This window comes from Nanorana parkeri, unplaced genomic scaffold (assembly GCF_000935625.1).
Source record: "Nanorana parkeri isolate BGI_ZX_2015 unplaced genomic scaffold, ASM93562v1 scaffold216, whole genome shotgun sequence".
Classification (NCBI taxonomy): Eukaryota; Metazoa; Chordata; class Amphibia; order Anura; family Dicroglossidae; genus Nanorana; species Nanorana parkeri.
In genome coordinates this window covers 43,784-60,922 of record NW_017306484.1, presented here as the reverse complement: position 1 = coordinate 60,922, position 17,139 = coordinate 43,784, and the positions used below count along the sequence as shown (strand labels likewise).

Genomic DNA, 17,139 nt, shown 5'->3' with positions numbered 1-17,139 from the left:
AGCAGGAAATGAAAGTGGAGACTTAGTGGCTAATTAGCAGCCGAGATCTGTAGATGTGTCTGTTCTAATAAGAGCAGAGAAAGCTCCGTCTCTCCACTTCACGGCCCGGAGTAAAGATTGTTATTTACAGAAAAAATGATCATGGGTCTTCAGTATTCATCAGTTAAAGCTGATCTCTGGGTTCCCCCAAAACCGTCTCCTAACTTTAACCATTACCTCTTTTATGTAACTAAATCTGCAGTGATGCACCGGGTCCCATGTCTTCTATCTGTGATGCACTGGGTCCCTTGTCTTCTATCTGTGATGCACTGGGTCCTGTGTCTTCTATCTGTGATGCACCGAGTCCTGTGTCTTCTATCTGTGATGCAACGTGTCCCATGTCTTCTATCTGTGATGCCCCGGGTCCCATGTCTTCTATCTGTGATGTACCGGGTCCCGTGTCTTCTATCTGTGATGTACCGGGTCCCGTGTCTTCTATCTGTGATGTACCGGGTCCCGTGTCTTCTATCTGTGATGTACCGGGTCCCGTGTCTTCTATCTGTGATGTACCGGGTCCCGTGTCTTCTATCTGTGATGTACCGGGTCCCGTGTCTTCTATCTGTGATGTACCGGGTCCCGTGTCTTCTATCTGTGATGTACCGGGTCCCGTGTCTTCTATCTGTGATGTACCGGGTCCCGTGTCTTCTATCTGTGATGTACCGGGTCCCGTGTCTTCTATCTGTGATGTACCGGGTCCCGTGTCTTCTATCTGTGATGTACCGGGTCCCGTGTCTTCTATCTGTGATGTACCGGGTCCCGTGTCTTCTATCTGTGATGTACCGGGTCCCGTGTCTTCTATCTGTGATGTACCGGGTCCCGTGTCTTCTATCTGTGATGTACCGGGTCCCGTGTCTTCTATCTGTGATGTACCGGGTCCCGTGTCTTCTATCTGTGATGTACCGGGTCCCGTGTCTTCTATCTGTGATGTACCGGGTCCCGTGTCTTCTATCTGTGATGTACCGGGTCCCGTGTCTTCTATCTGTGATGTACCGGGTCCCGTGTCTTCTATCTGTGATGTACCGGGTCCCGTGTCTTCTATCTGTGATGTACCGGGTCCCGTGTCTTCTATCTGTGATGTACCGGGTCCCGTGTCTTCTATCTGTGATGTACCGGGTCCCGTGTCTTCTATCTGTGATGTACCGGGTCCCGTGTCTTCTATCTGTGATGTACCGGGTCCCGTGTCTTCTATCTGTGATGTACCGGGTCCCGTGTCTTCTATCTGTGATGTACCGGGTCCCGTGTCTTCTATCTGTGATGTACCGGGTCCCGTGTCTTCTATCTGTGATGTACCGGGTCCCGTGTCTTCTATCTGTGATGTACCGGGTCCCGTGTCTTCTATCTGTGATGTACCGGGTCCCGTGTCTTCTATCTGTGATGTACCGGGTCCCGTGTCTTCTATCTGTGATGTACCGGGTCCCGTGTCTTCTATCTGTGATGTACCGGGTCCCGTGTCTTCTATCTGTGATGTACCGGGTCCCGTGTCTTCTATCTGTGATGTACCGGGTCCCGTGTCTTCTATCTGTGATGTACCGGGTCCCGTGTCTTCTATCTGTGATGTACCGGGTCCCGTGTCTTCTATCTGTGATGTACCGGGTCCCGTGTCTTCTATCTGTGATGTACCGGGTCCCGTGTCTTCTATCTGTGATGTACCGGGTCCCGTGTCTTCTATCTGTGATGCACCGGGTCCCGCGTCTTCTATCTGTGATGCACCGGGTCCCGTGTCTTCTATCAGTGAATCGCCAGGTCTTGTGTCTTCTATCTGTGATGCACCGGGTTCCGTGTCTTCTATCTGTGATGCACCGGGTCCCGCGTCTTCTATCTGTGATGTACCGGGTCCCATGTCTTCTATCTGTGATGTACCGGGTCCCGTGTCTTCTATCTGTGATGCCCCGGGTCCTGTGCCTTCTGTCTGTGATGCACTGTGCCTGTCCTGTGCCTTCTGTCTGTGATGTGATGCAGGTCCAGTGTCTTCTATCTTACTCACTGCAGGGTGCAACAGTCCTTCTTCAGGTGACTAGATGATGCCAACACATCCCATTAGCTGTTCAGTGGTGGGTTCTCTTGGGCTCCAGACGACTGCAGTGGCGGGATGTCGTGATGGTGGAAGCACAGACTGCAGGGCTGAACCACCACTATCCTCTTCCAGAAACAGTTGCGTCAAGGGACACATGGCAGAGGATTCAGGTAAGCAAAAAAGGTGTTGAAGGGGTCTTTGGGGTTCTGAATGATAGGAGCTGGAGGTGGTCTTCCTGATCACGATTGGATGTCACAGTGGCCACATAATTACCCCATTCCACCAGCCCCTGATTGTAAATGGTGACTAGGACCTGTCAGTGACAGCATGGTCACTATGCTGGGAGCGTGTGAGTGATCATGCAAGTGAGCACACTCTCAGCACAGAGCAGCAGCCCCCTGCAAACATATATGAATGCCTTAAATGTTTATTGCCAGACCTATAACTCTGCAATCAGCAATCACCACTGATTGGAGAGCTGTTATCAATAACTCAACAGGGGGTGTGCCCGACCTCTGCAGAGAGACCACTGCTTCCACACATAGAGCTATGGTCTTTCTCTGCATTATGCTGGCACCGGACAGGCTTTTCTACTCAGGCTGTGGCTGCTTTCTAAAGAAAACGAACTGTAAGACTTTGCTCACCTTCTGTTCTGATGAACCTGGTATGTCTTTAGCTGATTTGTGTCGAGCTTTCCATTATATAAGCGTTCTCTCCTTGAAACATCCTATTAGACCGTGAACGGTTTACATAAGGTAATCGTTACATCAGCAGACCGTCTGGTCCTATTTCTGTCCCACTTCTTAGGTCTCGCCACTTTGCAATGACACAGAAAAACATGAAGATGTTACAGGTTACAGTTAAGACATTTCCCCGGACAGAAGACAACGTGGAAACAAATACGAGAACCCTTTCATCTTTTCTTTTACGGGAAAAAACTAAATTTGATATCGTGTCTTTCAAGAGTACAGCGTTCCCCTAATGCAACTTCAAAAAAAAACGAGATCCCCTTTCATATTTAACCCTGGCGCAGCAATTTCCCATTATTTAATTATTCAGGGGCTCATCTGTTATTTTAAGAGATGTTATTAGCATGAAAGGCAGAGTTGGCTTTCATCTCCATAAATTGTCTGGTATCAGCACATTAACGCTGGCTGGAATGGCTTCGGGGGCTTCGGAGAAAGGACAAGATAGGGAGCGCCGAGGAGCTCCACGCAGTCAGAGCTCCGTATTTCAAGCTGCCGTGGCCTTTTCAGGATTTCAAACCGACTTCTGAATTCGAAGGCGGGCGACAAATCTTCTCTCTCCAGCCCATTAATGTCTACAGGATTGATCCTTCAGGTGGCCAAGAGACTTGGCTGGAGGCTGCCACCCTTATATCATTCAGGTACCTGTGACTGATGTTCAAGAGGGAAGATGGAGTTAAAGGCAATGTATAGTCAGTTCAATATCACACAGGTTAAGATTTCCCTCACTTTAATGGGAAATTATAAAGTTTTATGATCAATTTTTTAAATGTGCAATTATATCAGTTTTAAAATAGCTGTTTTATATACTTTTTAACATATATTGTAAGAAGGACACTTGACTGTAGTCAGGAAATGTAAGTAAAATGCCGTTTTATTAAGGACAAACACAAAACATCTCTTTCCATCAACAGGGTAGACCTCCCCTGTTGCACAAGACAGCTTCCAGCAGCAACATAAAGGATTGGTTCACACAATGGCCAACATTTCATGCACTTCTCATTATAATCAGCTTTCTTCAGCATATACAGTCCTTAGTAGCTTTCCTCAGCTCCAAGCCTCTCAGCACATCTCTGTATGATACTCCCAGCAGTGCGTCCAACAGGTCCCTTGGGTCACCTACGTTCCTGACCTCTCCCTTCGTGGGCACTCACACTGCTCTTCCATCAGTGTGTACAACAGGTACCTTGGATCACTGACCTTCCTGACCTCTCCCAGCCTCCCCTGGCTGTTCCACATGCCTCCAGCATGCACCTGAGTCTGCCTGTGTCCGTGTGCCTCCTGCACACACACAACTCCAACACAACTCCCTTGAGCTCTGGTCCAGACTCCTAATAAGGCTGCTCTCAGCCAACTGATCCACCTATAGTGGTCATTGGCAACACCTGGCACCGGGGCTAGAGATTCCGTTCCACTGTAATCCGGAAAACCTGGAAGGAACTCAAAAGCCAGTTCCTCCTCTGCATAGGTATTCACATGCTGAAACCTCTCAGCCCCTCTAACTGAGTGTTCTTGGGGACTGTGTTGCCAAATTACATTGTGGCGTTGCCACACCCTACTACAATATATATATATATATATTACCCTCTATGGCCAAACATTCTGAACAGCTGATCATAACACTAGAGGCTACCACCTAAAATTGGTGGAGAAAAGATTTAACAACAAAGGGCGTAGGGGATTAATTTCAATCAGAGCGGTTACATTTTGGAACTCTCTGCCACAAGCAGTGGTATCAGCAGAGAGTATTGATTCGTTCAAAAATCAATGAAATACTTTCCTCAGAGACAGTAACATACAGGGGTACAGGTACTCTTAAAAACTAGATCACACAGGGACTCGTGTACGCACATGCACAATCACACACACAAAGGTTGAACTTGATGGACTTCATGTCTTTATTCAACCTCAAATACTATATTACAACTACACTATATGGGCCCTAGGGATGAGCTTTAGGTTCGAATCCACAATGAGTTTGACCTGACCATGAGTTCACCCAAACACAAGTTGAAGTTGTTTACAGTTTGACGAACAGGTGAACCATATGTCCAATTCTCCAACCTGTGGAACCTCCACCATGGGAGATTTGGGCCAATTATAGGAAGTCAACAGCATGTACAGCCAGGCACTGACTCTCCTGTTTCAGCCTACCTAAGTGTGCCCCCTCCCATCTGCTAAGCCTCCTTAGTGCAATGGGTGGTCCCATTAAAGCAATAGGGAAGCTTAGGCGGCAGAACTGGGCATGACTTTCCCAAGAAAAGTCAAAATTTGAAAAAAACTTTGCTCAGATTGAATTGCCAATGAGTGTGGCTTATGTAAAACCCAACAATGAACTTCTCTTATTTGCTCCCTTTTGGTTCTGTTCAACATACTATTGGGAGTGTTTTGTTATATCTGTTTAATAAGTGCAAAAAATGCCAGAAAGCTTGTGAGCTGATAACTTCCTGTGTACCGTCTGCCTCTGCTGCACTCTTATCAGTTAGCATTTTTCCCAACTAACTCTGTGGATTGCAGGATACAATCCTCCATGTTATGGAGATGAGGAGATGGGGCAGGGTTCTGTAGCCCTGACATACTTCCTATCCTATGGTAACCACACTGCATTTCCATGCATACAGTGCAGAGAGGTTGAGGGGGTGCAGTGTGGTCACCTTAGGATAGGAGGTGCAGTGTGGTCACCTTAGGATAGGAGGTGCAGTGTGGTCACCTTAGGATAGGAGGTGCAGTGTGGTCACCTTAGGATAGGAGGTGCAGTGTGGTCACCTTAGGATAGGAGGTGCAGTGTGGTCACCTTAGGATAGGAGGTGCAGTGTGGTCACCTTAGGATAGGAAGTGAGTCAGAGCTACAGGACTCCTCCTCATCTCCATAACATGGAGGGTTCGCCAAATCCAGCCAGAAATCCAGATTTGTTGAATGGCGAATGTCCGAGCATTGTCACCCTAGGACAGGAAGTGCATTACTGGCAGGATCACCAGATGAAAATAAAGGAAAAATTCCAAAATAAGAAAATGAATGCAGTCACCACATCTAAGGAATGGCAAGCTGCAACATATTACATTTATTTTCTTGGCTTTAGATATGCTTTATATGTGCCTGTTCAAGAACGGCTGCACTGGCAGTAACGTAGTGACGTAGATTTAGGTATGAGTTTATCTTCCAAACAAGTCCTCAAATAACCCCATTAGCCAGACTCAGTATATCCTCAGTCAGCAGATTTCGCTGCTCCCATTGTGTCAGTACTTCTATCTGTCCCCAAAAAATTTTAACATATATTGCAAGGCTATAGTCAGATCATGCTGACTGGTGACAACATTGTTTAGTGTACGTGTCAAAGTAACATCCACATGAATGGCAGGACCCTAGGTTTCCCAGAAGAACATTGTCCAAAGCATCACACTGCCCCCACCAACTTGCATTCTTCCCATAGTGCGTTCTGGTGTTATCCCTTCCTCAGGTAAGTGACACACATGCACACGACTATCCACAAGATGGAAAAGAAAACGTGATTCATCAGACCAGGCCACCTCCTTCCATTGCTCCGTGGTCCAGTTCTGATGCTCACGTACCCATTGTAGGCAGTGGACACGGGTCAGCATGGGCACCCTGACCGGTCTGCGGCTACGCGGCCCCATACACAACAAACTGCGATGCTCTGTGTATTTAGACACCTTTCTATCAGAACCATATAATGGGCGTACGTGTGTGTATAGCTATACATGTATATCAGAGCATAAAGCTCCATTGCAGGCAGTGGAACCCCCTCAAACGTCAAGGGTTAAAGGAGAACTATGGGGTCAGGGCTTTTCCTCATAGTTCTCCTAAGGGTAACGGGAGTACACAAACTAGCGTCCTCCCGTCACCCTAAGCTCAGTATACCGCGAGCTACAGCTCGCGGTATACTGAGACGCCGCAGCCGGAGCGGATCCCGACTAGACTTTTTACACATGGGAAATAAAAAACTTGACAAGGGTTCTAACACATCCCCAATTTCTCCAAAACTAAAGAACAAAAAGAAAGTTTGGGCTGTAGATGAACTTTAGAAATGTTGCCATCCCCGATGGTTTCTTGGTAATATCACACAGATATTCAACAACAGCTCGGTTTATTAACAGATGGTACCCCAAAAGTAGGCAGCGCCACAGCTGCACAATGCTTGCGCAATGACTTTGATCTGCTGGCGTAAAAAAAAAAGAAAAAAGGAAATTAATCAGAAAAAAGGATGAAACTGGGACATAGATAATGGGTTCCATTAAATGGATGAACTTACTTTTCTTTCTTACTGTTCCAGGCTTGTTAGTTTGAATCATTACCGCCAGTAGAAAATAAGAAATAAAACCGCATTTCTGCATGTGTGCTCGCCGAGCTTCTTTCTTGTAATGCTAATTCATACAAATAGAGGAGATCTAAGGCTATTTCAATGTGCAAAGTAGACAGTTTTGTGGAGAAATTCAATGAATTAAATTCTGATCTTAGCAACTTGTTTGTAACTTTATTCAAAAGAGCTGCCGGCATGAAAGAAACTGAGCTGGCATTAGGGATGCAACAACAAAGTTGAAGTATTATTGAAAGTTCAGGCATAGGTAGATGACAATGCATGAAGTTGGATTTATATAGCTGTTCAAGGGCATAATGATATCAATAGTAGACCGGGTGTCTGTCATGGGGCCCGGAAGCACAGGAGCCCCGTGCTAGTTGGCTACACAATGATCTATTCGGCTAAAAACAGCATTGCTGACTAGGGCTGCAACAACTAATCGACTAAGTCGATTATAATCGATGATTGAAAAAGTTGTCAACGTTTTCAATCATCGATTAATCGGCTTTCGATTAGTTGGTCCTGTTCATGGCTCCACACATACTGCGCGCCGCACCTCCTCCTCGCCTTGTGATGGTATTCTGCCTTGCGCTGTATAATGTACTATTGCTGGGATTTGTAGTCCTCTATAGCCGTTGCCATTCTGCATTGATTGCTGTATAATTTTACACTTTCCATTTCACTATATTGCACACCACACTTTTTTTTTCTTCCACCGCTCCAAGCTTGTTCCTGTGATTGACTGCAATCTCAATACAAACTAGTAGTCCAGCACTGGAGCCATTTTTTAAAAATCTCGATTAACCGATTAATCGAACTTAATAATCGGCTAACTAATCGACTTTGAAAATAATTGTTAGCTGCAGCTCTATTGCTGACTACAGTTTCAATAAAATGAATGTACATATAGTGTGGGAACCTCTATATGACTGCTATGGAAGCAGTTTGGATTGTGTACCGCTAGAACATTTGTTTTGCAATTAAAATTGGAGACATGGGGGGGCCCTATGTATGACCAAATATAGGTGGATTGGGTTCAGGTGTTTCCAATAAAGGACATTCCAGGGAACTCTTAATGCTGCAGCATTGACCTCAACCCTACCGAGCACTTTTGGGATGAATTGGAATGCAGATTGTGAGACGGGTCCTAATGTCCAGTAGTGGTGCACCGATAAAGTTTTTTCGGTATCGAGTACAAGCAGTATTTTTTTTTCCGGTACTCGCCGATACTGAATACCGATACCGGAAGCCCCATTAAGGAAGCCAGGCGGTGTCTAATGACCCGATTAGCATGGAGCCGGCTTTCCGGCCAACCAGGAAGCCGGGGGCAGGTATTGACTCACCGCCTGGCTTCCTGATGAACCGGGAAGCCGGGCGGCATGTAAAGATCACCACCAGGCTTCCCGATTAGCAGGGAAGCCATCTCCATGCTTCCTTGACACCAGGTGACGAGGAAGCATGGATCCGGCTTTCCGGCCAATCAGGAAGCCAGGGGTGGGTAATGACTCACTGCCTGGCTTTCTGATTAGCTGGATCCTATACTCCTTGGCTCCATTATAATTGAGTATTGGTGTCCAAGAAGCATGTCACCAGAGGTTGCATTTACAAAACGATTGCAAAGCTGTTCGCCCTGCAAACATCTGAGTTTAACATTCACACCTCATTATGGCCACTAGATGGAGCCTAGTAAATTCCTGTGCTCCTTGGCTCCATCATAATGGAGTATTGATGTCCCCTAAACGTATCAGCTGTTCTGTTTCCTTGTTACTAGCACATACCAGAGGGTGCATTTATAAAACATTTGCAGAGCTGTTCGCCCTGCAAGCATTTAAGTTTAGGTGCTGCACCTCAATATGGCCACTAGATGGAGCCAAGGAGCATAAAGAAATCCTGTGCTCCTTGGCTCCATCTAGTGGCCATAATGTGGTATAAATGTAAAACTCAGACCTTTGCACGGCGAACAGCTCCACAAACATTTTATAAATACACCCCTAATAGTGAACATTTTATATATACACCCCTAAGACTCTTAAATCTCTGGTCTGGTGACTTTTTACACTCGGTGAGACACAGACCGCTTCGGAAAGCGCCTGGAGCTGCGATAAGGGCTAGCAACGCTGTTGCAGCTTTGCTTCTCCGGTGTTGGTTTCCAACAGCATCAGCAATGTTGGTTGGCATGCAGACAGATTAGCTACTTTAAAAAAGAAATCACTTTAAGCCACTTTAAGAAAGAAAATCCCCTCCCTTCTTTCGGAGCTCTTGCTAGAGGGAAAGTTATTTGATTTTGTATTTACACAGAGAACTCAGCGGAGTTTTTTTTTAGCTGTACAGTTCTCTCCATGTGAATCCCCACAGGGGAAAAGAGACACATTAATACACAGTATTAATCAGCAGACGGATCATATTTAGAGCCCATTAATCATTGTTCTATGAGGTATGCCTTGACAGCTCATCTCCTGGAAGTGGAAGCCAGTTGATACCTCATTAAGCTCCCCGGGGATTCTGCCAACATCCTGAAACCTCCTTGTTACGGTAATGAACATTCTTATCTCTGCTTTAACCGCGGTCCGGTCCTGTTCATGAGAGATGGGATAATGGATGTCCACATAGAGAGCTGGGCCAATCCAGACACATTGATAGCCTCGTATTCCCAGGCCTCATCAATAATGCCTCTTCCTTCTTTATAGGTTCAGTAAGTGGCGGCGCTCACTATGCCGGAAGCCCGGAGATCGGCGATCCAAGAACAATTGTGAATCTCAAATAAAGATATTAAGAACAATAGATAACAGTGTTGGAATAACATACCTGAGGAAGCAGAATTTGGCTGGTACTAGATGTGAGCAAAATTGGAGGTAATTGATTTGGATATGTGACTGTCCTGGAAGATACGAGTGCATTCGGTCAGGAACTGGATGCATTTGGCTCAATGAACGGGACCCTACACGAGGTGCTTCACTATTACTGAGGCGCCATGCCCTAGAAGCCTCTCATGGTGCTACACCTAGCTTTGATCCAACGTATTACAGATAAAATCCAGGTGAGGTCACATGACCTGAGGAAGGTTTTGTGGTGCTTACCTAAACTGACAATTTTATTTAAGTGATAATAACCCCTCAATGTATAATCTGATCTATAGCAGCGTACTGCAGGACTTACCATGTTGTATTTTGTCTGCATTCTTCCTTCAAGGTTTCACTCATCTCCATTTCCATCTTAAAGGGTGGCTCCACTGCTTTACAGGCTTCAGCCTGTGATGGGTGCGCTTCAGGGAATGCATGAGTCTTGTTGTTATGTTCCCTGGGGCGGGTGGGTCATGTGACTTAAGCACACATGTTAAGCTGACTTGGGCACGCACTGTGCAATCAGTGGGATGAGGGACCTGGCGTGGCGGTCATGTGACCTCTATGGCGGGCGCTCCCCACACTCCCTGTCCTCACTCAGTGCCTGCGATCCGGTCCTGTGCAGTCAGAAAAAATAGTGCATGCTACTGATGTGCCACGCGTTCCGGTGCGGGCGATCGCACTGCAACCGGAGGGAGAGGCTGCGGTGCCATTAACTTCAATGCCCTGCTACAGCTCCTTCTGCCCCAAAACAAAGTGAGCCGGCTGGAATGCGATCCAGTGCATTCCGGAACCAATCAGGCCGGAACGCACTGAGGCTGGTGTGAACTAGCCCCAAGGCGGCGGCTTTGATGTAAAAGCAGCGAGTGGGAGAAAAAGTAAGAGAACGGGGATGTATTCTTCAACGAATATCTTATACTGAAGGTCACCTTGATATAAGCAAATACTTTACCATAAACATAAGGAGGGTTTCATGCTACTTTAAGGGCTCATTTGCATAGGCATGCGCATTCATACGGCATGCACGCCCCTGCAGAGACCTGCTCCCGGGAGGGACAGGTGCTGCATGTAATTGCATGCAGCCGCCTGTACCTCCCTATGGAAGGAACTGTTTCCAATAACCACCCACACTCCTTACGGTCTGCAACCTTCCAATAGTGGTGGCGCTCTGGTGATCATACAGATGGCGCCGTGCAAAGCTCAGAATAGTCTCACCAGGTCACCGGCACACACACACAGATGAATTCATTCAATATCTCTCAGATGTGTTTATTGAAACAATGTCACGACAAGTCATTAGAAGCTGAAGCTAGCATTTCGGGACCTCGCAGGGACCCTTCATCAGAGCGACATAGGAAGGAAGGAAGCAGCGGCACCCGGCTACATGCCGATCCGAGCCTGCACATGCATGCAGGTCTGGGTGCCCACAGTTGGATGCGAGCTGTCGTGAATGAGTCCTTAAAGAGCTTCATTTATAAAAATTCCATGCCGTTCACATGGCTATAGCACCCCTAAGTGATGCTGAGAAGTATAGGAAATTCTATGCTTGTCAGTGCCACCTAAGAGCGCTGGAGTGGGATCCCCTGCCCGTTCAGTAGGCAAAGAGTTACCAACTCTGTATATGAGAACATGGTGCCAGCCTGCTGGCTATGTAGAGTAACAGGAGTTCCCAATCTCAGGTTATATAAGTTTTTTCTCTGTCCTCAGCTATTATTTTCCTGTAACAGATGGAAATATACTGTAGCTGTGAATATAACACAAGCTGTTCAGATTAACGAGCCGACGTTGTTTGTTATCACAGACGAGGTTTGCTGACGGACGTCTGATTATCACCTATTAGAAGCCGATTCCACTCCAGCAGACAGAAGAGAAATCCTTCTTATAAATTGTTATTTCAACAATCAAGAGAACGTTTCACATCACATGATTGGGAAGCCTATGTAACACCTTCTAACCTACAATCTCTTAAAGGGCCGGCTCCCACCAGCAAGAAGATACCGTTTCTGTATATTGTTAAATCTAGACACATGATAGAGTTGCAGTATTTTATGACATGCCAGGAATGTATTTATTTAGTTTTATCAGGTTCCATCTAAGGAACTGAAACCTTAACACTAAAGTAGGGATGCACTGATACCATTTTTTCGTTATAGAGTACGAGTACCGATATTTTGCTCTCGGTACTCGCCGATGCTTCCGCTGGCATGGAGTCAGCAGCTAATGACACGCTGCCCGGCTTCCCGAGAATCTGGCTCCATGCTTGGCGGGAAGCCGGCTTCCCAGTTAATCAGCATGGAGCCGGCTTCCCGGGCAATCAGGAAGCCGGGTGGTAAGTAATGACCCGCCTCCCGGCTACATGATTGGCTGGAAGGTCATCTTCTTAGCCAATCAAGCCGGCAGTTCGGCCCAATCAGGAAGCTGGACGGCGGTTCACAACTCGCCGTTCGACTTCCTGATTGCCCATCCCCATGTTCCCCTACGGCACTGCCGGTCACAGAAAATCTTCCTCTGACCAGAAGTTCCGGTATCGGGGAAGGTGTCGGAGCATTTGGGTGAGTACAAGTACTCCCCAAATACTCGGTATCGGCACCCATACTAGTATCGGTATCAGTGCATCCCTACACTATAGTGACCCAGACAGACGCTTGGCCCTGTTGTGACGCTCCTTTTGCCCGCTCCGCATAGAAAACAATGGAAAATCCCCATCAGCCTGACTTGGATTTTGTAGCAAGAAAATGACTCGAAGCAAAACAGAACTCTGAGCACAAAAGACTTTTCGGAAAGTCACATTGAAGGCACGAGGCGGCAACAGATTACCCCGCGCCTTTCATCCTTGAGAACCTCGCCTCGTCGTCGGGTGTTTGCGCCCGGATCTCAGGCAGCCGGCGTCCTTTTGATCTGTTGCTTATAAAGCGCGTTATTGATCGAGGGATAATACTGGATGCCGCGGACGTGCACGCATCTGCTGATGTTTGAAATCCGAACGTAGTGGAGTCAGCTCTCGGAATTCGCTGCTGGCGTTTTCCGACATCTGAACTGAAAATGATAACGATATAAAAGGTGGCTGGAAAGAAAAACAGGCCGGTTACCTAAACCAGACAGAAGCTCAATTCGTTCCGGGTTTAAAGGGCAGGGAGGAAGTTTTCTCGGGGGGCACATGTGCTGCGTGATCATTGCAGTGTTGGCTTTGGAGGAATTCTAAAGTCATTTTTATGTTTGCTCTACCAAATTTCCTTTACTTGTTTCCATATCCATGTTCTACCTGCCCAGCCTTCTTCATCAACATCCTACACAGGCATGACCAGTAGCCTTGCACTTCTAGAAAACCTCGCCAGGGGTTAGGTCTGCTGCGTCAGATCATGGACAGCTCCTAGAATGCACCCATGTGTTTCCGGGTGTTGGAGGCTCGGTGCTGGATTGAGTGGTGATGTATCTCCATAATTGTATAACAGATCCCGCTCAATTAGCTTGTTCCCCATCCACAGCAGCCAGGGAATGACAGAGGTGGAACTGGAAGTGATGAAGAACTCGTCGCTTCCAGGTTCATTGTTGCCAGGAACAATCTTTCTGCAAACTTCCACCACCCGCACCAAAAGTAAAGTTTCCTGCCGCAGGCCCCATCTTGTTTATCACACATGCGGAGTCATTCATCCAAGAAGAAGCAGACACAAGGATATGTTGACATATTTACATGTTTATTAGTGAATCTTGTGAGTTGCTGGGAGTTCTCCTTTAAATATACTCTGTCCCTTTCTAAAGCACATCTGATCTGATATCACCTGAAGTCAGGGGACGGTTTCTGGTTAGATCACTCCGACCTTCTCCGCCGCAGCTCGCTAACAAGGACCCAATTCCGGCATCTAAAGAACAGAGCGGAGGTTTTATTGGAGGTTGGTGCTGGAGCAGCGTCCACTATAGCGCCCTCTGCAGGAGAGTTTATATATTACACTGTCAAAGCTGAACTCCCGCCTTCCCTTCAGTCTTGCACAGTTGTAGCGGCTCCTCTTCTGGACTCAAATGGCTTATTCTTCAGATTTCACTGCACACTGGGAGCTTCTCGCCATGAGTATTAGAAGCTGCAGCAAGTCAGATAGAGCCCGTCTCATTTCCTGGCTGGAGGACGTCTTGCATCACCTAATCACGGGGTAGGCAACAGCCAGGGGGCCGGAATTTGTCTATCCCTTCCTTAAAGTGTATGTATAGCCCAGGGGTAGACAACATTGGCACTACAGCTGTTGTGGAACTACAAGTTCCATGAGGCATTGCAAAAATGTGAGTCTCCCAGTGGCAGAGACATGACAGGATTTGTAGTTTCAGCATGCCAAAGTTGCCTAGCTCTGATCTAGCTCGTCCCTGCTCCTTCCATTTAATTTCTTCTTTTAGTGATGAAGGTTCAGCATCACATGTGGGCGTTACCTAGGGCTTCCCCCATTTAAAAACAGCCTTCCTAGGAACACCCACTTCTACTGCTGGACACCCACCCATCAAGACATGTTGATATTTGCATAAGTCCTCCCAAGAGCCAGCCCACTGCCTGCATGAGGGCTGAGGGTTCTGTGATGTTTCCAGGAAGCTATGTACAACCCCCTACCAGCCCCTCCCACCAGCCATGATCTGCCTGCATTGCACAGAGGAGCGCAGAGACTAAAGCGGGTCTAAAATAAGATATGCCATGAAAACTGAAAGGTTTTAATTTAAAAATGTCTTTATCATAATGATAAAGTAGAAAAAGAGAACCCAGCAAAGGCAAAATATGAGCAGATTAAACTTCCATTTTAAGGCCAGCTGTGACATTTAGATGCAAGGAATATGACAGAGGAAAGACGGATCAGCGCCGCCACAATCGCAGCTGCTCTATAGACGTGAGCATTGAGTCCTTGTTAGCCAGCCGAGGAGGGAGGAACAGAATAGCTGAGCAGAAGCAATTTACCTGATAGGAGAGAGGGATCGGTTACTGCATATTACAGCCGTTGTCACATCAAATGTAATCCAGAACGAGACGTTTCCTCGCAGACACATAAAGAAAATCATCACAGACTGTTCATTAAATAGCTGAAAGCTGGTAGAGTTATGTATATGAATTAAATTAGATTTGGCACTTATTATGTAAAAGCAAAACACCGCAAGGCAGCCATTTTAATTGCCAGGCCAGTAGTCCTGAGGACACTCGCAGTGGTTTAACTATAGCCATAGCAGCTCAGACGGCTGCTATGGGGCCTGGGGGTGGAAGGGGCCCCATTATTTTGTTGGGGCAAATTAAACCTAGACCATGTGAAGAGAACACAGTACAGTATCATTAAGGGTCGGAGTTAAAGTCTACGGGGTAGAGACAACTTCAGATGCACAAGAGGAGCCTTCGGGATCTTGGCATCGTTACTTACAGACAGTGGTGTCACTAGGGGGGGTGCGGCGCGCACCCGGGTGACACCATTGGAAGGATGACACCAAAATGACTAGTAGTCATTTTGGTGTCACCCTCTCTGAAAAGTCTGACACTCGCTCATGGACCGAGAGCCCGACAGTTGCAGGAGAGAGGAGGGGACCCGGCGGCATACCTTAGCCTGGCATGGGAACATCCCCTCCTCTATCTGTTGGTATCCATCATGAAAATGGCCACCGGCAGGTATCACCAAGAGGGCCGCGCATGCGTGGTGGCATCACGGTGGTGTGTCACCCGGTACCTGCTCCGGACGCCGCTGCTCACAGCTCAAAGAGAGATCCTTAGGCGCGCCCGTTCACATTTTTTGCTACTGGGCCCCCTGATCTGTACTTCTGGCCCACGGACACAAGCCTGCCAAGTACAAGTGGCATAATTAAGGCAACATTACGGAGGTTTTAGGCATAGAGCGCCTCAACTATGTCACTTGCGCCCAGAGATGTGGCTGAATGTGAATCCAGTCTACAAAATGGAGGCCTCTGGGGTATAAAAGGCATGGGTTATGACAATTAAAAGGTGCAACATCCTCTATATGACAGAGAGCAGCGGCCAATCAGAATGCATCTTTCGGTCACGTGACTTTTGCACAGAGAAATTTGGTTGCTGTACTCTGCTCTTCGGCTTTTTGTTCCTGTACTTGGTGGGTGAGCCCGGTCTGTTCATGAGCACATGTGAAATGTAGGGCCACATTACTAAACAAAAGGAACATCCCAATGTAACGGAGGAATAAATATAATAAAACAAATCTGATTATGAAGAGTTAACTCTGTATGGGCAAGGCGAACGCTAAGCTGTGATTGGCCAAACTCTGCTAAACGAGAGGTCATCAGACAATGGATAGCCCTTGGTGACCCCAAAACTACCATTGAAAGCCAAACCTTGTTTCTGTTTTAGATTGAGCGGGGAAGGGCTAGAACAAGGGTAGGCAAACTCCGGCCCTCCAGCTGTGGTGAAACCCCAAATCCCATCAGGCACCTGCCTCCGGGAGTCATGCCTATGGCTGCCAGAGACTTGCAATGCCTCATGGGATTTGTAGTTTCATCACAATTGGAGGGTCGAAGTTTTCCCGACCCTGGGTTAGAACACTGGTCAGGTTTTATTGCTATGTATGTTACCCTTTGAAGAGATTTACCTTCTTTGTTTAGCCAGGGCAGAATAAGATGGAGAATCCAAAATGTTACTGTTGTCACTAGGAGCTGAAGGGAGCTCATCCAATAGGGACACTTACTTCAGTGACAACTGTCTAGGACGGCATTTACTTTAAAAAGACTTTCTGTCACTTCCTGTTATAGATCTTGGACAGGAAGTAAAGGGAAACCTCTCCAATGGCATGTAGGAAACAAAACAAAAATAAATGTTAACCATTCGCTACTCTGTCCAAGAAATTGTTACACTTTAAAGCTAAACTCCAGTCTGAATTTATATTGGACGTTTGTTTCAAAAAGCAATCCCATGTTGTACTTGAATCTCCATGCGTCTTCTGAATCACCGCAGCAGCGCCTGAATAGATCACCCCGAAAGATGACATCCCCAGGGCTTGGTTAATCTATTTTCTAGTTCATAAAACCGATCACCACCATCATCTTCTTCCCTTCCCCAGTATGTCCCACCTACGGATATCCCCAGTCTATCCCCTGCCACGCATATCCCCAGTCTATCCCCTGCCGCGCATATCCCCAGTCTATCCCCTGCCGCGCATATCCCCAGTCTATCCCCTGCCGCGCATATCCCCAGTCTATCCCCT

General features: G+C 47.0%; 1 protein-coding gene across 1 annotated transcript; it reads right to left on the bottom strand.

The window, feature by feature from the left end:
- Window positions 1-229: 229 nt before the first annotated feature.
- Window positions 230-1,879, bottom strand: LOC108786550 (eukaryotic translation initiation factor 3 subunit A-like). Its single transcript, XM_018555866.1, has one exon. It carries the CDS (start codon window positions 1,877-1,879, stop codon window positions 230-232), a length of 1,650 nt encoding a protein of 549 aa, XP_018411368.1.
- Between the last annotated feature and the right edge of the window lie 15,260 nt (window positions 1,880-17,139).

Bases quoted from the DNA above. Each gene is read 5' to 3' on its own strand.
- LOC108786550 (XM_018555866.1), bottom strand. From the start codon at position 1,879: ATGGGACCCGGTACATCACAGATAGAAGACGCGGGACCCGGTGCATCA.